The sequence below is a fragment of the Papio anubis genome, chromosome 6 (genome assembly GCF_008728515.1).
Source record: "Papio anubis isolate 15944 chromosome 6, Panubis1.0, whole genome shotgun sequence".
NCBI classification, from domain to species: Eukaryota; Metazoa; Chordata; class Mammalia; order Primates; family Cercopithecidae; genus Papio; species Papio anubis.
The window spans coordinates 125952693-125977757 of NC_044981.1; the positions used below are offsets into that span (position 1 = coordinate 125952693).

Here is a 25065-nt window from a genome sequence, read left to right on the forward strand (position 1 = left end):
AAATGGAAATATCCAATATTGTTAAGATGCCAGTTCTCCTAAATTTGAACTATATGTTTGACATAATTCCAATCAAAAATCTGATTCTAAAATTCATATTGAAATGGAAAGGACCTAGAATAGCGGAAACAACTGTGAAAAATAGAAATACAGTTGGAGGACAAACATTACTTATTTTAAGACTGTAAAGCTGTAGTAATAAACACAGTGTGGTATTGGCATCAATACCCAGCTACTTGAGAGATAAATAGAGACATGAAACAGAGTGGAGTCCAGAAATAGATATATAGTACATGTATATGGATGGCTGACTTTGAAGAAAATTTCAAAAGCAATTCAGTAGAGAAAGGATAGTCTGTTTGTATATGGATATCTGGTTACTATAGATATCCATATGCAAAAACAATCATCTATTTATGTGCAAAAATATGAACTTTGATCCATACCTCTCACATTATACAAAATTAATTCAAAATTATCATAGTCCTAAATGTAAAACTTAAAACCAGGAAAGTTCTAGAGGAAAACATAGCAAAGGGCTGGGCACCATACCAAAGGGCTGGGATTACAGGTGCGAGCTACTGCAGCTGGCCAACCAAGCCTGTTCATTTTTATACAATGTCTAGGAACTGCATATATTTTAATTTTGATTAAGTCCAATGTATAACATTTTTATATATTTATACATATTTATATAAGATTCATATATAAATTATATATTTATAATTTATTTTGATTATTTTAGGTCATATCTAAGACACCTTTGCCTAGCCCAAGTTCACAAAAGTTTTCTCCATTATTTTGTTCTATTAGGTTTGCAGCATTTGCTTTAAATCTAGGCCCATGATCCATTTTTAGTTATTTTTGTGTGTAGCATGAGTAAGGATTGAGGTTCATTTTTCTTTTTTTGTGGGTATTTGGTTATTCAGACACTGTTTTTGAAAAGACTGCCCTATCCCCATTGAATTACCAAGATATCCTTATTGAAAACAAATTGAACATATCTGTGTGCCTATTTATGGACTCTATTCTTACTCATTCTTTTCATGTTGTCAGGTTACCAGAGCTTTATAACAAGCAGTATAAGACCTCCTTTCAAAATTGTTTAGCTACACAAGTCCCTTTGCTTTTCATATGTTTATATATGTATTCAGATCCTTTAAAAGTATATTTTAGATGTAGCTTATCAATTTCTACAAAAATAAGCCTGCACAAATTTTGCTTGACATTGTGTTAAACTTTTAGATCACATTTGGGATATCTAAATTGGGACTTCTTATTAGTCCTAGTATTTTTTATTTTTGGTGATTTTTAAAGATGTTATACATACACAATCGTGTCTACAAATAAAGGCAGTTTTACTTTTCTTTTTTGAGACGGAGTCTCGCTTTGTCACCCAGGCTGGAGTGCAGTGGTGCCATCTCGACTCACTGCAAGCTCCGCCTCCTGGGTTCACGCCATTCTCCAAGGCAGTTTTACTCTTTTAGTTCCAATATTTATTCATTTTATTACTCTTTCTTGCCTTATTGCACTAGCTAGGACTTTGATACAAAAAAAAATTTTTTTTTTCTTTGAAACTCGGTGTTGCTCTATCACCCAGTCTGGAATACAGTGACACCATCATAGCTTACTGCAAGCTTCCCCCACCTCAGCCTCCTGAGTAGACCAGATTACAGGCATGTGCCGCCATGCTGTTTTTTTTGTTTGTTTTTTTTTTCTTAAGAGATGGGGTCTGGCTATGCTTTCCAGGCTGGTCTCGAATCTGGCTTCAAGTGATCCTCTTGCCTCAGGCTCCCAATGTGTGAGGATTAGAGTTGTAAGCCACCATGCCCTACCTAAAAGTCATTAATCAGGCTAATATACTATTAAATAAATACATTTGTCCTTGACAAATATACTTGCATAAAGGCTAGGAAGGTGAATTTTGAATTTACAATTGAACTTCTTGGAGTTCCACACCCAAGTGCGGTAGCATGGACAGAGTGACCTTTCTTGCCATCTTTAGCTCTACAAGATCTTATAGACATTTTTGGAGACATCCCAGCCTCAGCAGCCAAACTCCATCTATAGCCCTCACAAACAGGCTCTGAAAATGGGCTTGATAATGCTTGAGCAGATAATCCTGGGGTCTGGGGTCTCCAGAGGGCAAATTAGAAGAGGGAGATTTTTCTGTGGGTTCATACCTCTGATTCTCTGAGAAAGGGACATGGCCGGGCCCTCTAAAACATAGGGCCCAAGGGAGGGGCCTCTCTTGTCCAAGCAGTACTGCAGGGCAAACTGAGTCGCTCCTACCCTGTTGTACTTCCATCTGCAGGCCACTCTCATAATGATTTACCATTGCTGTTTCTTCCCTTGGGGTTATTGACCTTCATAAGGCTTCTCTATTAACCATGAACTGATTCTCCTGGTGGACTCTTCCCTGAGTCTTCTACATATGCCCAGGCATAGCTTAATTTTCAAAGTAAAAACTGTTTAGGCTCTCAATAGGAACACTCACCACATTAAAATAGATATTAATTAGGCTGGGTGCAGTGGCTCACACCTGTAATCCCAATACCTTGGGAGACCGACGCAGGTGGATCACCTGAGGTCAGGAGTTTGAGATCAGCCTGACCAAGATTGTGAAATCCTGTCTCTACTAAAACACAAAAATTAGCCGGGTGTGGTGGCACACACCTGTAATCCCAGCAACTCAGGAGGCTGAAGCAGGAGAATTGCTTGTATCGGGACGTGGAGATTGCAGTGAGCTGAGGAGCTGAGATTGTGCCACTGCACTCCAGCCTGGGCAAAAGAGTGAGACTCCATCTCAAAAATAAAAAATGAAATAAAAAGATGATTTGCATGAGACTATACAAATGTTCTTTTGTGGTCAGAATGGTAAAACATTTTTCATATGAAAATGTTGTCTTACATTCTTTCTGTTTCCATGATTTTATTTAATTTAAATTTTTTATTATGAAATATTTCAGACACATACAAGAGTAGAAAGACTAGTATAATGAACCTCCTCCATGTACCCATTATAAAAAATCATTAGTTCGGGTCAATCTTCTTTCATCTGTATTCTCACGCATTCCTGTACCTCCTACCATATTATTATTATTATTATTATTTGAAACAGAGTCTCGCTCTGTCGCCCAGGCTGGAGTGCAGTGGCGCTATCTCGGCTCACTGCAACCTCCGCCATTCTCCTGCCTCAGCTTCCCGAGCAGCTGGGACTACAGGCACCCACCACCACGCCCAGCTAATTTTTTTGTATTTTTAGTAAAGACGAGATTTCACCGTGTTCGCCAGGATGTTCTCGATCTCCTGACCTCGTGATCTGCCCGCCTCGGCCTCCCAAAGTGCTGGGATTACAGGCGTGAGCCACAGCGCCTGGCCTATATTATTTTTAAACCAACCCCAGAAGTCATTTTACTTCATTTATACGTATTTCTGTATGTAGTCTCTGAAATATGAAGCCTCCCTTTTTAACATAAGCACAATATCATTATTATATCTTTACAAATTAACAATCTTTTAATCTCAACATTGCCCTCTTCCACCACTGCAATTTATTTGTGCAAGAAAGTGAGCCATTTGTCTTACAGTTTCCCACAGCCTAGATTTTACTCATTGCATCTCCAGAGTATTTGACCCTGTTTTTATGACTTTAATATTTCCTGAAATTCACTGTTGAACCCAGCCCTTGGGTTCTAGGGCTTTGATAGATTCATGTCCACTGTTTTTGGGATGACTACCTCATGGTTGGTAGTGTGTTCTTTCATCAGGAGGCACGCAATAATCTGGTCATCTCTCTTTTAATGATATTAGTGACTATTAATGATTGATATGTAGGCTGGGCGCAGTGGCTTATGCCAGTAATCCCAGCACTTTGGGAGGCTGAGGCAGGAGGATTGCTTGAGCCCAGGAGTTCTAGACCAGCCTGGGCAACATGGTGAAACCCTGTCTCTACCAAAAATACAAAAATTAACCGGGTGTGGTAGCACGTGTCTGTGGTCCCAGCTACCAGGCTGAAGTGGGATGATTGCTTGAGCCCAGGAGGCAGAGGTTGCAGTGAGCTGAGATGGAGCCACTGCACTCTAGCTTGGGCAATATAGCTAGAACCTGTCTCAAAAAAAAAAAAAAAAAAAAAAATTGGTATCTGAATCCAAATTCATTAAGAGTTACAAAAAGGTGATATTATAATGACATCAGGCTTTTGCATGCATTAGCTGGAATATTTCTATAAAGAGAAAGTTCCCTTATTACTATTTGGTTGCCCAGTGGTATTTTCATTCTTTACACATTTCAATTCAGTATAAGAACTGGAATCTTAACTGAATACTTAAAATAGCACGTTGGAGCTTCAAAGGATTTTCAGTTGAATCTAATTCAACATTGTATTTTGTGGATGAAGAAACAGGTCCAGAAAGGTTAAATTAGTTTTCTAATTTCTAAACACTCATTAGTAGTTATCAGAGTCCCAACAGGAAACAGGTAGGATAATTTGAAGTGGGTTTATTTACAAAAAGACTAATTCAAAGGTGTGGAAGGGTATAAGGAGGCTTCAAGGAATTGTGCATGAGCTTGGGGCTAGCAACTTTATCATTTCTAGGCGCCAATAAACAACAAAGCAAGGGACAGTTATGAGACCCTGTAAGAAAGTGAGTCCCATAGGAGCTGTCACCTTGGGAAGAGCAATGACCTTCTGTTGAAGAACATAGCCAGCCTGTAGTGACTCATACAGAGTGAGTCCAGGAGAGAAATACCCCACTCCCAATCTCCTTCCTCCTGCAGATCCCTGCCTGGACTCCCCATTGACCAAATCCAACTGATAAACAGAAAGGAAGGGAGCCCATTGACTTAATTCATGGTCTCCCAAGACAGATACTCTGGGGGATATAAATGGAGAGTCAATCTAGAGGGGAAAAGTCAGAAACAGATGGCAAAAATTTCAATTCACAGTCTTGCTCCAATTCCACCATTCTACCATGCATTCAAATATTTGCTTACATTTACAGATCTTATATTTGTGGAAATAATTCATGGCCCAAGATGATGTCATCTTTCTCTGGAGTGAATTTTGTTTCTCAAATGCAGGGAACTACCTTAATACAATTTTAGGGTTTGAGACTTCTTTCTGGGTTACTCAGATGTCTGGAAGTAGGATTGCTGTCCATGTATGGACCATCTAACCTGTAGTTCAATCTTACTTGTAGGGTATATCATCTTTTTTGTCCTCTAGATGTTATCAATAATTCAGTTCAGATAAACACATGCACAAAAATCCTCAACAAAATACCAGCAAACAGAATCTAGCCACACATCGAAAAGTTAATTCACCCTGATCAAATAGGCTTCATTCCTAGGATCCAAGGTTGGTTCAACATATGCAAATCAATAAATGTGACTCACCACATAAACAGACTTAAAAACAAAAACTAGATGAATATCTCAATAGGTATGGGAAAAGCTTTTGATAAAATCCAACATCCCTTCATGATAAAAACCCTCAACAAACTAGGCATCAAAGGAACATACCTCAAAATAATAAGAACCATTTATGACAAACCCACAGCTAACACATACTGAATAGGCAAAAGCTAAAGACATTCCCCTTAAGAACAGGAACAAGACAAGGACACCCATTCTCAATATTCCACATAGTACTGGAGGTCCTAGCCAGAGCAATCAGGCAAGAGAAAGAAATAAAAAGCATCTAAATAAGAAAAGGAGTCAGATGCTCTCTCTTCCCTGAAGATAAGAATCTCTCTCTTTTTTTTTTTTAAAGACAGAGTCTCACTCTGTCACCCAGGCTGGAGTGCAGTGGCACGATCTCGGCTCTCTGCAACCTCTGTCTCAAGTAGCTGGGGCTACAGACTAGACACTCAGCTAATTTGTTTTTTAGTATTTTTAGTGGAGATGGGGCTTCACTGTGTTGGCCAGGCTGGTCTCGAACTCCTGGCCTCAAGTGATCTGCCCGCCTTGGCCTTCCAAAGTCCTGGGATTACAGGCATGAGCCACTGCACCTCGTTCCCTGAAGATAAGATTCTATACCTAGACTCCACCAAATGGTTCCTAGAATTGATAAACAATGTCAGTATAGTTTCAGGATACAACATCAATGTACAAAAATCAGTAGCATTTTCATAAACCAATAACGTTCAAGCTGAGAGACAAGTCAAGAACACAGTTCCGTTTATAATAGCCCCCCACACACGCAAAATCTAGAATACTTCTAATCAAAGCAGTGAAAGATCTCTACAAGGAGAATTACAAAACACTGTTGAAGGAAATCATAGATGACACAAACAAGTGGAAAAACATTCCATGCTGATGGACTGGAAGAATCAATATTGTTTAAATGACCACACTACCCAAAGCAATCTAGAGATATAATGGTGTTCCTAAGAAACTACCAACATCATTTTCCACAGAATTAGAAAAACTATTCTAAAATTCATATGGAACCAAAAAGGAGCCTGTAGAACAGCAGGAAAAAATAAAATAAAATAAAACCCCAAAAGAGCCTGAATAAAGCCAAAGCCAGAGGTATCATATTACCCATCTTCAAACTGTACTGTAAGGCAACAGTAACCCAAACAGCATGGTACTGGGACAAAAACAGACACTCAGATCGATGGAACATAATAGAGAACCCAGAAATAAAGCTGTATACCTACAGCCATCTTATCTTCAACAAAGTCAACAAAAATAAGCAATGTGGAAGGACTCCCTATTCAACAAGTGGTGCTGGCTAGCCTTATGCAGAATAAAATTGGACCCCTACCCATCACCATATACAAAAATTCACTCAAGATGGATTAAAGATTTAAATGTAAGACCTCAAACCCTAGGAATCCTAGAAGACAACCTAGGAAATACCATTCTAGACATAGGCCTTGGGAAATAATTTATGACTAAGTCCTCAAAAGCAATTTGCAGCAAAACCAAAAACTGACAAGTGGGACCTAATCTAAACAGCTTCTGCACAACAAAAGAGACTATGAATAGAGTGTGGTGTTATGATATATGTTGGTTTTCATCTGTGGTTTCTGGCTTGTAACTCCCACAATCCTTGTTATAGTCTTTGGTTATGTTGACTGTGTTAGGCCTCAGAGGCAGGCCTCTGACCTTTTCCTGCTCTCCTTTTACCTGCTAATAACCCCCCACCTTTCTGATTGTGGGTCCTAATACCTTCCCAGGAGATGGTCCCATTGGATACACAGAGACATAAAGATGAGAACAATAGACACTGTGGACTGGAGGGAAGGAAGGAGCAAGGGTTGAAAAACTAACTGTTGGGTGCTATGTCTACTACCTGAGTGACAAGAACAATTGTACCCTAAACTTTAGCATCATGCAATATATCCATGTAACCTGCACATGTACCCCCGAGTCTAAAATAAAACTTGAAATTACTTTTAAAAAAGCCCTATTTTGCATAGTTCAGTGATTTTTAGGAACTCATGTGTGCCTTCACAGTGGAAGTGACTGTACTCCTCCCAGAGTATTTTCTTCATATACTTCTTCAAATACCTCCTACACTTCAGAAACTTCTCCAGATTTTCTTCATATCCTTCAACCAAAACAACATGCTGCAACAGCAGGAATGTAGAAGCAGAAATGAGAATCCACTGTCATCTGTTAAGCCAGACATTAAAAAGATTTGTGAAAATGCACAACAGTGTCACCATTCTTTTTGTTTTGTTTTGCAAAATACCATTATTTTTCATTAAAAAGAATTCACTTCAGCCTTTCAGCTGCCTAATTCAGATCCACAAAAATCCTAAAGCCAAAGGGAACCCTGACTGTAGACTCACCCTCCGGATTCCTGTCCTTTGTTCCAGAATCTTGCCAGCGAGTTCCTCATTATCTCATAACCCTATGCTATGGAACATAAATTACCTAAACCGTGCCTTTTAGGTAGAGGGAGAATCTCAGGACCAGCTAGAAGCAGCAGTATTTCAGCATTGTATTGGGGTTTGGGTGCCTAACATCAAAAACATATTTAAAGTCAATAAATCAAAAAAGCCAGCAAAGTAAAACAAAAAATAAAAATTATGTATGAAAATGGCTCTGAAAGGATCTGGAAGGAAAGTACAAAGTGAGAGGGTATAAAAAGTTATGGCTTTGGAAAATAGCTTGATATATAATATCAGATTTTATATTTCTACAGTAAAATGCCACTTGAACATTTAGGCATTTTAGTTTTCCACACATGACCCTCATGGATTTCCAGAGTTTATTGTTCTTGGTGAGGATGGAGGGGAGGATTATCTTACTCCTACAAGGTTTTAGAGGTTTAACAAGTTGTTGAAAATATTAAAAGGCACATAACCATTAGTAGCTCATCAACATTTTCTTTCAGTATAATCACTGATTCACTAACTACTTATTTTACTATTGATATTAATTCCAAAAGCTAGTGTGGGTCACATAGATTCCATTTTCCATGAAGAAAATAAAGTTTCCTTACTAAGAATTTACCTCTATTATTTTATACACCTTTAGAAAAATCTAATGTCACATTGATTCATTGAGGATACAGTTGTGTAGCTGGTAGGTATTTTTCCTCATGACTATTTCCTGCCTTCCTTTAATTATTACTTTTTTTAAGATGGTGGTCTCGATATGTTGTCCAGGCTGATTTTGAACTCTTGGACTCAAGCGATCCTCCCACCTTGGAGAAAATTTAAAAACTCTTTCCTTTAATCCTTTTATTTTTTATTTTTTATTTTTTTTATTGAGATGGAGTCTTGCTCTGCTGCCCAGTCTAGAGTGCAGTGCTGCCATCTTGGCTCACTGCAACCTCTGCCTCCCGGGTTCAAACGATTCTCCTGTCTCAGCCTCCCGAGTAGCTGGGATTACAGGCGGCGGCCACCACGCCCAGCTAATTTTTGTATTTTTAGTAGAGAAGGCAGTTTCACCATGTTGGCCAGGCTGGTCTCGAACTCCTGACCTCAAGTGATCTGCCTGCCTCGGCCTCCCAAAGTGTTGGGATTACAGGCATGAGCCACTGCGCCCAGCCTTTCCTTTAATTCTTTAGTATTCAATTATTTTATCCTTCCTTATTACCCGGTTTGAAATGTAATTCAGAGCTGGACATGGTGGTTCACACCTATAATCCCAGCACTTTGGGAGGCCAACGGGGGCGTATCACCTGAGGTCAGGAGTTCGAGACCAGCCTGGCCAACATAGTGAAGCCTCCCCGCCTTGCCCCGTCTCTACTGAAAATACAAAATTAGCCAGGCGTGGTGGCGCAAGCCTGTAATGCCAGCTACTAGAAAGATTGAGGAAGGAGAATCGCTTGAACCCGGGAGGCAGAGGTTGCAGGGAGTTGAAATCGCGCCATTGCACTACAGTTTAGGCAAAAACAGCGAAACTCCGTCTCAAAAAAAAAAAAAAAGAAAAGAAAAAGAAAAAAGTAATTTACATTTTCTTCTGCCCTTTCATAGGACTCACCAGTTTCAGTTCCTGGAGACGGGAAATACAAAACCTATTTCTTTACTCAGTTGTAACTTGCACTGGCTTTCCTAACAATTACAGCATTCTGGGGTTCTCTGGGAACTTACACATCTGTTCTTTGCTCCCCAAATAAGCAGGTACTTTTTTGATTGCTCTTAAACAATCTGGGTATTTCCCTCCCCTCCTCAAGTGATGCAGTTTAAAAAATAGAATAGGTCACGTAATTCCCCTGTTTCATCTTGCTGATAATTTGTGGAGTCGGGTATAGACTCCATCTTCTATCTTAAGTAAGTATCTGGCGCTTGTGGGGGAATTAAGATCCTAAATGAGAATGCTAAGTCCCTTGGCAGTTGGCACTAATCAATTACTCATTACTGATAACAGAATGAGCCACTGGAAATTTTAAAAGGAAAGGTACACGGGAGAACCTGATCAATTTGGCCTGCCACTTCTGGAGTGCCACAGTCACTAATGAAGCACCCTCCGGTGTAGGCCCTGGGTCCAGGGCGCTATGTGCAACCTCCTGCCTCGCGCAACGTCGGTCTCCCGGAGCCTGTCCTGCCAGCGCCTCGCACGGTCCCAGTCTACGAGGCCGCCAAGGCCCGGAGGGGGGCGCCCTCGTCGCGGGGAACACTGGAAATGCTTCAGTGGCGGACTCCGAGGACCGAGTATTGGCTGGAGAGACTTTTTGCGCCACCCTATAATCGCTTGCGCTCCAGGTCTTCTTAGTTGGGGGCCGGGTGGGTGAGGACCGGGACCCCATGCCACTGGCGGCACTCAGAGAAGGGCTGGGGTCCGAGGGCCGCAGCGCGGTCGGTTTCGTCCGGGCTCGAGCTTCCTAGCAGCGCCCTACCTGGGGGCGGGCCCTGATCCCGGGTGCCGCGACGAGTGGGTGGCCAGAAGCTGGTGGCGGAGAGTGAGAGCGACTGCTAGGAGCGACGAGGCTGGCGCGGGGACGACGCGACGGAGGCGATCGGAAGAGAAACGAGGTCGGGCGAGTAGGAGGAAATCCAGCCGATGAAGGGGAGCTGCCGCCAAGGAGGGAGGAGGGTGCTTTCGGCTGCCGCTGCTGCTGTTCCGGGACGCCGCCCGGGGAGCCCGCCCGCTCGTAAGGTGCGCGCCAGGTAGCTCCGCACCCAGGGGGCGCCCTTCCTGGCTCCTCCCAGAGCGGCCGGGACGGAAGGAGTTGCGCTGCGCAGCGCGGCGGGTGGCAAGGGCGGGCTGCACCCCGAGCGCGGCGCCCTTGAGCTGCACCGCGGCGCAGGTTTGTGAGCCGACTTGTCAGCCGGCCAAGAAAAGGAAGCTCCGTCCCTTCCCGCTCACCCGGCTTCCCCACCCCTTGTACTCTAAACCCTGCAGAGGGCGAGCGGCGCGGCCACGGAGGCGCCGAGGAGGAGCGAGCCGCCGCCGGGCAGCGGCGTGCCCTCGGGGGAGAGGGCGCCGGAGAGGAGGCGGCGGCGAGGCGGCGAGGGCGCGGCGCGCGATGGCAGCTGCTTAGCCCGGCGGGCGCGGAGCAGCCCCGAGCTGTGGCTGGCCAGGCGGTGCGGCTGGGCGGGGGACGCCGCCGCCGTTGCTGCCCGGTCCGGAGAGATGAGCACGGAGGCGGGCGAGGGCATCACTTTCTCCGTGCCACCCTTCGCCCCCTCGGGCTTCTGCACCATCCCCGAGGGCGGCATCTGCAGGAGGGGAGGAGCGGCGGCGGTGGGCGAGAGCGAGGAGCACCAGCTGCCACCGCCGCCGCCGGGCAGCTTCTGGAACGTGGAGAGCGCCGCCGCCCCAGGCATCGGGTGTCCCGCGGCCACCTCCGCGAGCAGTGCCACCCGAGGCCGGGGCAGCTCTGTTGGCGGGGGCAGCCGACGGACCACGGTGGCATATGTGATCAACGAAGCGAGCCAGGGGCAACTGGTGGTGGCCGAGAGCGAGGCCCTGCAGAGCTTGCGGGAGGCGTGCGAGACGGTGGGCGCCACCCTGGAAACCCTGCATTTTGGGAAACTCGACTTTGGTGAAACCACCGTCCTGGACCGCTTTTACAATGCAGGTGCGTGTGTGACCCCTTTGCCATCCCGCGCGGTCGGGACCCACGTTTAATCTGGCCGTCTTCGGGGCATTTCATTTTTCTGAGCGGGAAGCATTTACTTCTTGCCCCACTTTGGGGGCAGCGAGCGCTGCTGCGTGACTGCTCTTGTCGCTTGCTGCTCCGGGGAGAGCGTGTGTGTTTGTGAAAGAGTCTGTATTTGTGCGAGAGACCCATGGATCCACCCACCGCCCAACGCTGGAGCCCTGGGTCCCTGCGATCGACTTGAACTGTTCTCTAGCAGTGAGAGATATTTGCCCCAGTCAGTCCTTCTCCGTTCAGTGTCTCGGTTTCGCTTCTGTGAGATTTGGTCCCTGTTTTCCTTCTGCATATACCTGTGACCGTTTTAGATGAGGTTCTCCTTTTCTCCGTGTAGTTTTGAGAGTACAGGAACGATGACATACCATGCACGCAGAGTGTAACTATAGTAATTTGCACGCCGTATCATGAGCTTCCCAACTCACCTTACCCTCAATAAGTTTTAGTAGCTTGAATTTCCTCTCACCAACCCAGACTTTGAAGTAATTACAGTGCTTCCAAAGGCAATAACATCACAACTTACACTGAACTTGTGTGTTATCTTTGTAAGGATTTTGGTGAAAGAACCAGGGCCTGTTTTTTATTACCCCATAAACCATGATGGGCTAGAAAGTTTATAATTTAACATTGTCTAAAACACCTATATGCTATCCTAGTAATAAGATTAGTTTGGCCATTACAGTGATTGCTAGCATAATCCATGAAAGAAATGTATCTTTTCAACCTATCTCAGATTTCAGAAAACGTTAAGGCAGTTCTAGTAACTGAAGCAATTAGCTGTTTGCAAATGTTAGGAATAATACCATGCTATCGAAATTAACCTTTAGCCTCCTGTACGTCCAGTGTTGAGAATATATACATATTTAAGTTTACATTTGTGGGTAAAAACTTGGTTTAATGGTTTCAAAACAGTATACTTCTTGCATTTGTGATCACATAAAAGGCTTTATTTTCCAATCTTGTTTTCAATTCTGATTCTCTTCAGTATCTTCCAAACACCTGAAGTAGGCTTATGTCAGTTTTGGAATTCAGCCAAAGCTGAATATTTTAAGAACAACAAGAACTTCATGTTAAGGAAGCCAGACTAAATAAACTAGGACTTTCTGGTTCTGGTATTTTTAAAATAGTTTTGGTCTTCATAACTGAGCATGGCTATAATGTATTATAGCTTGATTCTTTGGGTAGCTTGCTATAAAAGTTACATCAACGTAACTTTTCTAAAAATTATAGCACTCTTATTTTTGGATTATAATTTGGAAGAAGCTTCAAAGAACTAAAAGATATGAGAGGAAAATACCCAACTGAACACTTGAGCCTATTTTTATTGCACTGATTGGGCGTTTTTTTCTAGGGCTCTAGAAAAAAATTTTTTTTTAACTCTTAAGCTAATTTGAAAGAAACTTTCCTAACAAGGCTTGGTTTCTGTTACTCTCCAAATACTGTCTCTGGGAAAGGGAGAGAGAGAATGATTAGAAGGGAGCTGAAGTTTGAGTGTGTTTCATTGAATCCTCCAAACAAGCCTATGAAGGAGGTACTTACCTTCTTAGGTGAGAAAACCCAGGGATCCCTAACTGGCCCTAGGATTCATAGGGAGTAAGTGGCCAATGCAGGATTCCACTTCAGGTGGCTGACCCTAAAAGGTTGTGCTTGGGCCAGGTGTGGTGGCTCACACCTGTAATCCCAGCGCTTTGGGAGGCTAAGACAGGTGGATCACCTGAGGTCAGGAGTTTGAGGCCAGCTTCCTGGCCAACATGGTGAAACCCTATCTCTACTAGAATGACAAAAATTAGCCAGGCATGGTGGTGCACACCTGTAGTCCTAGCTACTCAGGAGGCTGAGGCAGGAGAATCATTTGAACCTGGGAGGCAGAGGTTGCAGTGAGCCGAGATTGTACCACTGCACTCCAAACTGGGTGACAGAATGAGACTCTGTCTCAAAAAAAAAAAAAAAAAAGGTCATGCTTGGCCCTTGCTTCCTCCATTTAGGTGGGCTGAGTTACTCTCAGAATCAAGGGAAGCTCCCTATCTTGGAATCACGTGAGTGAGCTGGCAAATATCTTACCAGGCATTTAGGTGCATATGGAATAGAGGGGAGGGCATGCTCTTGGAAGCCTCTTGTTCCTGTGCCTTCCTACTGCTTCTTTCAACCTAGACAGGTCTCAGTTTAACCCCTGCCCATCTGGGTGGCATGAACTCCCAGGATGAGTGCCCTCTCATTCAGCATGAAAGCATGAAAATGTGACAGAATGAAGGTAGTGCATCAGTTTCATCTAAACCCTTTGTTTTTATTTTATTTTATTTGTTTTAGAGACAGGGTCTCACTCTGTTGCCCCGCCTGGAGTGCAGCGGCATGATCATGGTTCACTGCAGGCTCGAACTCCTAGGCTCTAGTGATCCTCCTGCCTCAGCCTCCCGAGTAACTGGGACTACAGGCATGAGCCACCACACTGGGCTAATTTTATTTTATTTTATTACTATTTTTTTGTAGAGACAGGGTCTTTCTATGTTGCCCAGACTGGTCTCAAACTTTTGGCCTCAAGCAGTGCTCCTGCCTTGGCCTCCCAGCGTGTTGGGATTACAGGCGTGAGCCCTTCACCCAGCCTCCCTTTGTTTTTTCTAAACTAAGGGCCGTGGAGTTTGATGGTAGTAGAACTTATTTTCTTCTGACTTCTAAGAGGGCTTATTCTTCCTCACTAGGGGTTGACAAACTTCTGGAGATGTCCAGATACTAAATACTTTAGACTGCAGTTTTTAAAAAACTTTTACTTCAGAATCAGAGGGTATTTGTGCAGGTTTGTTACAGAGATACATTATGTGATGCTGAGGTTTGGGGTATGAATGAAAAAAAAATTTCATTGTACCCAGTGGGTAGTTTTTCAGCCCCCTCTCTTTTCTCCTTCTAGTAGTCCCCACTGTCTGTTGGTCCCATCTTTAAGCTTTTTTTTTTTTTTTTTGAGATAGTGTCTTGCTCTGTTGCCCAGGCTGGAATGCAGTGGCATGATCTTGGCTCACCATAACCTCCGCCTCCCAGGTTCAAGCGATTCTCCTGCTTCAACCTCCCGAGTAGCTGGGACTACAGCCGCATGCCACCATGACTGGCTAATTTTTGTATTTTTAGTAGAGACAGGGTTTCACCATGTTGGCCAGGCTGGTCTTGAACTCCTGACCTCATGATCTGCCCGCCTCAGCCTCACAGAGTGCTGGGATTACAGGCGTGAGCCACTGCGCCCAGCCTCCCATCTTTAAGTTTACTTGTACCCAGTGTTTAGCTCCCACTTAAGTGAGAACATGCAATATCTGGTTTTGGTGTCTTTTTGGTAGAACAATTTATTTTCCTTTGGGTATATACCTAGTAATGGGATTGCTGGGTCGAATGGTAGTTCAGCTCTTATTTCTTTGAGAAATCTCCAAAGTACTTTCCACGGTGGCAGGACTAATTTACATTCTCACCAACAGTGTATAAGTGTTCCCTTTTCTCTGCAGCCTCACCAACATCTGTTATTTTTTGACTTTTTAACAAAAGCCATTCTGACTGGTGTGAGATGTTATCTCATTGTGGTTTTGATTTGCATTTCTCTGATGATTAGTGATGATGAACATTTTTTCATATATTTGTTGGCTGCTTGTATGTCTTCTTCTGAGAAGTGTCTGTTCATATCTTTCGCCTATTTTTTAATGGGGTTATTTGTTTTTTTGCTTGTTGATTTGTAGACCTTTCTTAAATGCATAGTTTGTGAATATTTTCTCCCACTCTGAGGGTTGTCTGTTTACTCTCTTAATAGTGTTGTGCAAAAGCTCTTTAGTTTAATTAGGTCCCATTTGTCATTTTTGTTTTTGTTGCGATTGCTTTTGAGGACTTAGTCATAAATTCTTTCCCAAGGCCGATGCGGAATGGTATTTCCTAGGCTTTCTTCTAGGATTCTTATGGTTTGAGGTCTCACATTTAAACCTTAATCCATCTTGAATGAATTTTTGTATATGGTGATAGATAGGGGTCCAATTTTATTCTGCATATGGCTAGCAAGCACCATTTATTGAATAGGGAGTCCTTTCTCCATTCCTTATTTTTGTCGACTTTGTTGAAGATCAGATGGTTTTAGGTGTGCGGTTTTATTTCTTGAGGTCTCTTTCACAACTTCTCAGCTCTGCCCTGTTACTCAAGAGCAGCCATAAACAGGACCTAAACAAAAGATCGTGACTATGTTCCAACCACACTTTATTCATGGACACTGAAATTTGAACTTCATATACTTCATAAAGTATGATTTCTTGTTTTATAACCATTTTAAAATGTAAAAACCATTCTTAGCTTGTAAGCCATACTCAAAAAGAGATGGCCTGCAGGATTTGGCCCCTGTGCCATGCTGACCTTTGCTCTACACCTATGACCTGTACTTGAAAGTTGAGTTTTTATGAGATAGTGGGAAGAACATGGTCCCTCATATTAGATCTGAGTTTTCATCCCAGCTCTGCTGTGAACCATGTAACTGTGAGAACGGCCCTTCATTGCCTCCAGTGGTGTTTCTTTGCTTGTAAAATTGACCAGGCATAGAAGTGAAGGGGGAATTGAACACAGCTTTTAGGATCCCCTTATTTAATCCTGTGAATTTACAAAGGCAAGGCAGCATGGGATACAGGTACAAAGTATTAGAACAGCATTTTCAAGGTTTGGCTTCGGGTCCTGATTGTTTTCTAACTTGGAGCAAGTCATTTAAAGCCTCAGAAAAGAGTGGAGTGTTGGAATAATTGGTATTTGAGATTCTGTCCAGCTCTCAAATTCTGTACTTTAAAATGACAACATTATTAAGACAAATGAGTCATTTCAGCTCATGGAGATTAAATGAACTGCTTGTATATATCATATTCCTGCCTCTGAAGAGCTCAGAGTTGGTGGGGAGGGCAGACCAATGCCTTTGCCATAGCAGTGCCTCTGTGCCAGGATGCCCTGGGCTCCCAGGAAACAGCTTCAAAAATCAGATTGAGGCTGCAGTGGGCTCAAGGGTAGCTTCTTATGCGTGTTTTTGTTTGTTTTTTTCTTTTTGTGGAGAATGGGGTCTCGCTGTACTGCCCAGGCAGGTCTCAATTTCCTGGGCTCAAGCTATCCTCCTGCCTCTGCCTCCCTAAGAGCTGGGATTAAAGGTGTGAGCCGCCACACCTGGCAAGGGGTAGCTTCTTAAAGGAGGTGACACCTGAAGTGAAATGGCAGGGTAAGCAAGGAGAGCTTAATGAAGGTCTCAACGTTTGCATGGGAAACAGTGATGTTCGAATAGCTCAACCTAAGGGAGTGAATAAGAACTTAGTCCCAGCTACTCGGGAGGCTGAGGTGGGAGGATCCCTTGAGCTTGGGAGGCTGAGGCTGCGGTGAGCTGAGATCATGCTACTGCAGTCCAGCCTGGGTGAAAGAATGAGACCCTGTTTCAAAAAAAAAAAAAAAAAAACCACACAAGAAGAACATAAAATTTGGTAACATTTTTAATAAACTTTCCCAATCTTTGTGTACTGGTATCTTTAAAAAGAATAGATTACAAGTTAAACCTTTGCACTGATTTTTCTCGATCTGATTACTATTTACCTATATTTTAATTTCTTCTTTGACTACTCTTGTAGTTTGCTTTTTCATTTTCTTTCTGAGGTGAAACTAATGCTCTATTAATGCTTTTATGAAAATTCATCTTATTTATGTATACAACAGACTGTCACTCAGAGACAGCAAAGCCAAGCTGACAATACCCCTTCTTCGCCCTCTGCATTGTAGACAGAAAATTCTGTAAAAGCTAAGAGATGTCAATATCATCATGTTGCCCTGGGTAGGTGGACAGATCCCAACTGGGAAGCTTTCCAAATACTTTTTTTTTTTTTTTTGAGATGGAGTTTTGCTCTTGTCACCCAGGCTGGAGTGCAGTGGCTCGATCTTGGCTCACTGCAACATCTGCTTCCTGGGTTCAAGTGATTCTCCTGCCTCAGCCTCCTGAGTAGCTGGGATTACAATCATGTGCCACCACATCCAGCTAATTTTTTTGTATTATTAGTAGAGATGGAGTTTCACGTTGTTGGTCAGACTGGTCTCTAACTCCTGACCTCAGGAGTGATCTGCCTGCTTTGGCCTCCCAAAGTGCTGGGATTACAGGCATCAGCCACTGCACCCAGCCCTAAATTTTTTTCAAAAGACATCAGTTCTGTTGTTCTCTCATTTTGCTTATGAAAACACTGAACCTTGAAGAGGATATATTCATTCATTCAGATTAAATGTTTGAAGGTTCTTGCTTGGAGCACACTTTTTGTAGAAACAGTATTGTACATGGTGGGCAGATTCTGGGACTAGCTTATAAGAAGCCTGGTTAACACAGTGTATGGAACCATTCACCATTTTAAACATTCGGGAAAATTCTGTTTCTGAAACCTAAAACCTGTATTAGAGCAATTACTTTTGCTTTCATCTAGCTCTGAGTAGCATCTTGGCCAGATGTAGGAGAAGCATCAACTTGGAGTGGTGAAAGGGGTGGGACTGTGGTGAGGTAGGGAACAAAGGGAAGATCAGGTGGCTGCAGGGAAAACCAGGATGCTGTGTGAAAGAGGAGGCAATGCCAGCAGGAGATCCAGCAACACTTTCACTTCCTTTAGGCTTCTTCCCCTTCTATTTCCTGCTGATGTAAGACCCAGGGATACTGCTGTGCTCAAGGCCACCTCACTCCCTCAGTGGACACAGGGTTAGCTTGGCTGCCCGCTTCCCATTTCCTTGCCACCAGCCTTCACATCCGCCCGGGCCTTGGCTCACTGCAGATTGCAATCTCTTACTCAGCTTTTCACCCTGTAGCAATCATAGGTAACAGGAAGGAAGCACATGCTAGTTGAAATTGTGAGAACTTAGCTTTTCTATTCTCATCCATGGTATGTTCCCACTTTACTTGAGCTTGTGACAAAAGTCGCTCATGTGTTAATATGCCATCTCGCTGGAGAGGCATCTGACCTTGCCAGGCTTTGGCTTCAACTTGCTTCCAGCAAAGCTCCTTAGGACTTCTAATCTTATTTGGTAAAACAATAAAACAAAACAGAACATAACTTTGTATTCCATCTATCCCAGATGGAGAAGTTCTTGAAAATTTTCCAGCCCACTTCTGCATTTCTACTTTCAATATGCTTTCCAAGTATATTATCTCATATATTTTGAAGTAGAGGGTAAAGTCTGTATGTCCTAAATAGTGGTTCCCATGAACCAGTTAAAAAATTTGGAGGATTGACATGTGTTTGCCAACGTTTAAATTTTTCTACATAAGAGTGTTGTTATAAGTGGAGAGAGAAAGTGAGGAAAATTGAGAGAGAGAGAGAGAAAGAGAGAGACAGAGAGAGAGAGAAAGAGAGAGACAGAGAGAGAGAAAGAGAGAGACAGAGAGAAAGAGAGAGAAAGAGAGAGACAGAGAGAGAGAAAGAGAGAGACAGACAGAGAGAGAGAGAGAGAGAGAGACAGAGAGAGAGAGAAAGAGACAGAGAGAGAGAAGAAAATCAACAATCAGCCACCTATTGCCATGATTTCTTAAAAAGGAAAGTTTTATGTTAAAAAAAAAATTAGGGGGCACATAACTTTGGAATGAAGGGCAGATCTTTGCATACAGAAAACGTATGGAAAAACTCATGACTTTTTATTTATTTTTCCCATTTCTCCATGGATGAGTGAAAACTTTATCACACCAGTCAATAGAGTAGTGTTTAAGAGCCTCTGATTGGAACCACCCTGCAGCCCCTTCCCACCTTTCAGCCACTGCTTCACATGAGAAACGAACCTTAGTAAAATTATCAAAAGAGCAAATGTGGAGAAACTCGTAAGGCAAAACTCTGGTTAGGAAAGGATTTTAAAAAAAATCCCAGTGGTGCCCAACACATGATTTTTCTCTGAGCTGTTCACGTTCCCTGGCACACCATTGCGGCAGCTGCCACCCACCTCATACAAACCGACAGCACTGTGCTGCTTCTTGCTTTTTTGGATAATGGGTCAATTAAGGCAAAACTATAATTTTTTAAAAAGAGCTTAACTAGAAAATCGGACGGAAAAAAGCAAAATCAAAAAGAAAACTCCAGAGCACAAAAATAGATTAGTTTTTAGAGTACCAATTTCTTACCCCACATCATCAACTGCATGTTGTCATGACCAGCTCTGCTTCCTAGGCTCCCGGGATCCTGGTTTCTTTCCTTAATTTGGTCACCTTTTGTCTACTTGAGACATTATCAGTTGGTAGTTCAAGCTGGTTCCATCTCTAGGTGAAGCCTGTGTATTATATAAGTGCATAACACAGGCTTGTCTCACCAGTGGCCTTGGCTGGAGCCAGCCTTTTGGGAGTTCTCTGTTTATAGGGCAGTTCCCCTCTGGTGGCTATAAGAACTGTGCCCTACTTCCTGTATCAGAGGTCTGGTTAGAGGCCCATTCAGTTCCTGTTTCTGGTTTGCAGGATAAAATTGGTTCATACTTTCTTTGTGAAGCGGTAGGAGATGGACAAGCACAAAATCCAGTAAATGTGCAAGGCTCTTCAGCATGAGGTACCAATCATGCCTACTTTCCAAGTACTTCCTCCAAATGGTGCCTTCGAACACCACCCCAAGCCAGGAAAGTAGAGAACCGTAGGAAAATGCATTGTTGGCTACTGACTCCAGGGCTGACAGTGTGCTATGCAATGATGGCCCCTCCCAGGAGGCCATTTGAGGGCCTTGTATCACACGCTCCCCTTTCCGTCACCCATGGGACCCTCACGGTGGCTGTAGAACGTGCCAGCAGTCGCCCCACTCCACCTGGGGCAAGATGAGAGTGGGAAATGTGGTGGGGGTGGGCAGTGTTGCAGGAACCCACAGCTATGTGGTTATCAGAAGAAACTGGGAACCCACAGCTTTGGGAAAAATATATCTTGAAGACAGCCTCATCTTCCTGTAATTTGTATATAAGTAGGTGGGGAAACTGGCTAGATATGAGAAAGATCTTGAAAATTTTATTAGTGGCATAAAAGGGAAATAAAGGAAATCAAGGCAAAATGATAAATTAAAAATCCATTGGTGACTGTAATATATTGGTTTCTGTAGTTGTGGGTTTTTATTTATTTATTTATTTATTTTTTTAAAAGACGATCTTGCTCTGTCACCCAGGCTGGAGTACGTTGGCATTATTTCAACTCCAGCTGCAACCTCCGCCTTCTGGACTCAAGCGATCCTCTTGCTTTGAGCACAGCCAAACCTGGCCAATTTTTGTATTTTTATGTGGAGATGGGGTTTTACCATGTTGACCAGGCTGGTCTCAAACTCCTGGACTCAAGCGATCCTGCTGCCTCAGCCTCCCAAAGTGCTGAGATTACAGGCGTGGGCCACTGCGCCTAGCCTAGTTGTTTTAATGTATTAGTTTTTCTCTTTGGCCAGAGGTATTGACTAGAGACACTGATCGAAATATGTGCCAGGTTAGTGGAAAAGAAGGAAGGATACGAGACAAAGCCGATTTTCACAATCTTGTCTAATTGTTCAAAAAATGTAAATAATTGATCACTTACGTTTTATATGAATTTTATTTTGTAATGTTTTTGGTTTTCCAAAGGAAAACAGAAATAACTGAAGCTGCATTGTGGTAATTTTCTTAGGGGAGACAGGGGAGAGAATTTTAAATATGAAGGGTATCTCTTGTTTAATGAAATCATAGTAGATCAGATCTGTGTAACTTAAATGCCACAGAAGTTGCACAGGGTAACAGAAAACACTCCACTATAAGCAGACCTTTTCTGTTACAGTAGTTCATCGACAACGAGGAAAGCAATTGCCTTTGGTATATGATTCATACAGGAAGTAAGTTATATTCCTTTGTACAGGCAATCTCTAAAAATGGTTGAGACCAGTTATACCAGTACTTTCCAATACTTGCAGCCTCTTCTATACCCGTGAACTCTTAAGAACTGGAAACATGGAGGAGAGGTGTCCTAGTCAGTATCAATCAGCATCAGGTTATCTGTCCACTGACCCCAAACCATATAAAACAAAGTCTTTGCCTAAGCCAGAGAATTCTCTCTCCTTTAAAAATGTTGATTACTTCTGTTTCTGTTGTTTTTTCTTATCTCTTCTTCTTCTTCTTCTTCTTTTTTTTTTGAGACAGGGTGTCAGTCTGTCTCCCTGGCTGGAATGCAGTGTCCCAGTCATAGCTCACTGCAGCCTCTAACTCCTGAACTCAAGGGAATTTCCCAACTTAGCCTCCCAAAGTGTTGGAATTACAGGCATGAGCCACTGTGCCTGGCCTAATTACTCCTATTTATTATTTTAAAAAAGTCATCCAAAGCTATTACATGTCAAAAGCCCCCCGCCCACCCCAGTAGAGACAGGGTTTCACCTTGTTGCCCAGGCTGGTCTTGAACTGCTGGGCTCAAGCAATTCATCTGCTTCTGCCTCCCAAAATGCTAGGATTACTGGTGTGAGCCACTGTGCCCGGCCATGTCAAATACCTCTTAATGTCACACTCAAGTTTTATAATATGGTCATTATGACAAATGTCAGCTTAAAACCGGGGCAACCAGGACGGGAGTGCTATTTCTGATGTCCAGGGGCCACCGCTTTGGCCTGTAGCTAGATATTTCCCAATTTATAATTTGATCACTCTGAGGTTCCAGTGATTTTATGCAGTTGGGTCAGAATGATAGTATCAGTGAATCAGTTGTTCAATGCTACTCCTCCTCCTTTGATTATCTTACTCTTCAATAAGGTGATCCTATTTCTTATAAAATAAGTAGGCGTGGCAGTGTAATTAACTATATCTTACAGTTGGAAAGGCTATGAGAGCGGCCAGATTAAATCAAGTGGTTGGATAGGAAGTCTTCCAACTTCCAAACAATACAGATGTTTTGTTCGCTATACTACAGTTTCCACCTGCAGTGAAAAACATTTCAAAACATTCTAAAGTACATGTTCTGTTTAAGAGGATCAGTTCTAATATTTTGGTCCACGATGGCAGTTATTATTATGAGGAAGAGTCATAGTAGTCACACAACTTCTGATCCCCTCTTGCTAGCAGATTTTAGTGACACCTTAATCAAAAAGCTGACTTACCTTTTTCAGTCAATGTCAACAAGGGAGCCAACTCAATAGTGGTTGCCAGTTGCTTGGCCTTAAGCTGTGAATTGGGCTTTCTTCAGGCAAGTCTTGGGTTGTTTTCTGAGCATGATGGTTAGATGGACTGTGATAGGCCAAAACCAGCCTTTCTCTAGAATGATCCAGAGAGCTGGGTTTACAGCACAGCCTGGGGACTGTTCTTTCCTTGTTTCCCTGAGATGTGCTGGCTCTGGAGTCTGATGCACTTTCCCTTAATGTGATAGCATATTCTAAGTAATTAAATTTTGTAAGCATTTATTATTAATTGCCTATAATATGCCTCTTACTGAATCAGGATGTATTGAAGAACTAAGAAGCAGAAGAAGGCATACATCTTCAGGAGTATAAAGGTTTATAACGTGTATCTGTTAGCATGGGAAAAACTGAAGCTAAGGGAAGCAGTCAGGAGGAACGACCTAGATTCCCCATTCCTCCTACCAGACTCATTCTTTTTAGAAAAAAACATTAAAAAAATTTATGAAACATTTTAGTCATAAAGAAAGTATATAAAATAGTTTAACAGACACTTATGCATCTACATACTACCTAAATGTAATAGCTAATGGCAGTTAAACATTTTGACATACTTGTTTTACTTCTTTTTCTTTCTTAGAAAAATAAATAATTCTGGGTAAAACTAAAAGCTCCTTTCTATCTCATCAGTTTCTCTTCCTGTGAAAGTACATTCTTCATGGGAAGCGCCACGTTACAATGTTCTAAACTATAATTTACAACAATCCAAAATAACGACTCTCTACAAATATAAACATATGTCAAATATTGAATTAATTTATTATGTAATGAGAAAAACCAGAAAGATATTAAAACTGGTTGAAAGGAGAGTTTGAAGAGCAAATATTATATACACACATACAAAATCAGGAATGGTGAAATGAATTTGCTAATAGATGCAAAATTGGCTAACATTATGTAAGGCAATTCTATAAGTATAAATGCTGGAGTCATCTATTCTAAAGGGTGGAAATCAATTGTATCTCTAGCAAACCATATTCATTTGTATTGCTGTGGACAAAAAATATTTGCATTACTATCAGTTTTGCACAAGGTAATATTTACCCCAACAGCATTGTAAAATAGCCAAATCACTAGGAGGACAATCAAAGGTACACACCCCTTTAAAATCAGATAATTCCCAGAGGGAGTGCTGCCCTAAGCCCAGCCCTCCACTGAAAGGATACTCAGTACCTTTTGACCTTTTCCAAGTCTTTGACAGCTCTTCCCTGCAGAAGGTTGGTCATTCTCGGCAGGCTCTATGCCTGTCTCTCCAAGTGCTCTGAACTCAGCCTGACTTAAAGGACCTGTTATTGTCTCTGCTACTCTGCCATCTGAAGCCTTTTGCCCTCAGAGGGTCCCAGAATACCTTGCTTTAACCAGGATTCCCAGTCATGGTTATTTTAGGTCAAGGAACGTGTACAAATTGACAATAGGATGTCAGTCCCCTAGGTTTTGGATATGAGAAGAGATATAAGCCATGTGGCAATAACCAAGTCAGGAATATGCTAGTGGGATGCTTGCAATGTCTGGAAACCCAACTTCATTCTTATACTAGGATAATATAATTATTACTATGGGACCTTCATTAGTTTAGACTGCTCCAAATAAGCCTATTTTATGGAGGAAAAAGGTCCTTATTTTATTTTAGAGGGCTAGCAAACTGCTGTAAGATTACATAAGCTGACAAGCTGAATATATGACACTTTGGTCTTATAAATTAAAGCAAGCCATACACAAAGAGCATGCTTTACTGTGTGTTAGGCGTATGTGCTAATCACTCTATCACTCTATATGCGTTATCTTATTTAATCTTTTTTTTTTTTTTGAGACAGGGTCTCACTCTGTTGCCTAGGCTAAAGTTCAGTGGCATGATCATGGCTCACTGCAGTCTTGATCTCCCAGACTCAAATGATCCTCCTGCCTCAGCCTCCCGAGTAGCTGGGACTACAAGCATGTGCCACCATACCAGGCTAATTTTTTATGTTTTTATTTTTATTTTTTATCTTTTATTTATTTGTTTTTAAGACAGGCTCACTCTGTACCCAGGCTGGAGTGCGGTGGTGTGATCTTGGCTCACTGCAACCTCTGCCTCCCAGGTTACCATGCCCAGCTAATGTTTTGTGTTTTTAATAGAGACAGGGTTTTGCCATGTTGGCCAGGGTGGTCTTGAACTCCTGGCCTCAAGTGATCTGCCTGCCTTGGGCTCCCAAAGTGCTGGAATTACAGGCATGAGCCACTGCACCAAGCGTTATTTTTATTTTTTGTAGAGACAAGGTCTCATCATGTTACCTAGGCTGGTCTCAAACTCCTGAGGTCAAGTGATCCTCCCGCATCTGTCCCCCAAAGTGCTGGCGTTGGCGTTACAGGTGTGAGCCACTGCACCCAGCC

General features: G+C 42.6%; 1 protein-coding gene and 1 long non-coding RNA gene across 5 annotated transcripts in view; one reads left to right on the forward strand and one right to left on the reverse strand.

Moving 5' to 3' along the window:
• Positions 1-10809: 10809 nt before the first annotated feature.
• MAP3K5 (mitogen-activated protein kinase kinase kinase 5) overlaps positions 10810-25065 on the forward strand; it is a 244162-nt gene continuing 229906 nt past the window's right edge. For 3 of the 4 annotated variants that reach the window (XR_002521757.2, XM_003898125.5, XM_031667401.1), the window contains exon 1: positions 10810-11488. Coding sequence is in view for 3 of the 4 variants with exons in the window: in XM_003898125.5 (XP_003898174.1) it covers positions 11041-11488 (448 nt within the window). In the remaining variant the exon portion in view is untranslated. The remainder of the gene's footprint in view (positions 11489-25065) is intronic. The other variant, XM_021937813.2, reaches the window with a different exon arrangement.
• Positions 17777-19939, reverse strand: LOC108585583. Its single transcript, XR_001902134.3, has 2 exons — positions 19677-19939; positions 17777-18370 (listed from the first exon to the last, which is right to left on the reverse strand). It is a non-coding gene; the product is annotated as an uncharacterized LOC108585583 (long non-coding RNA).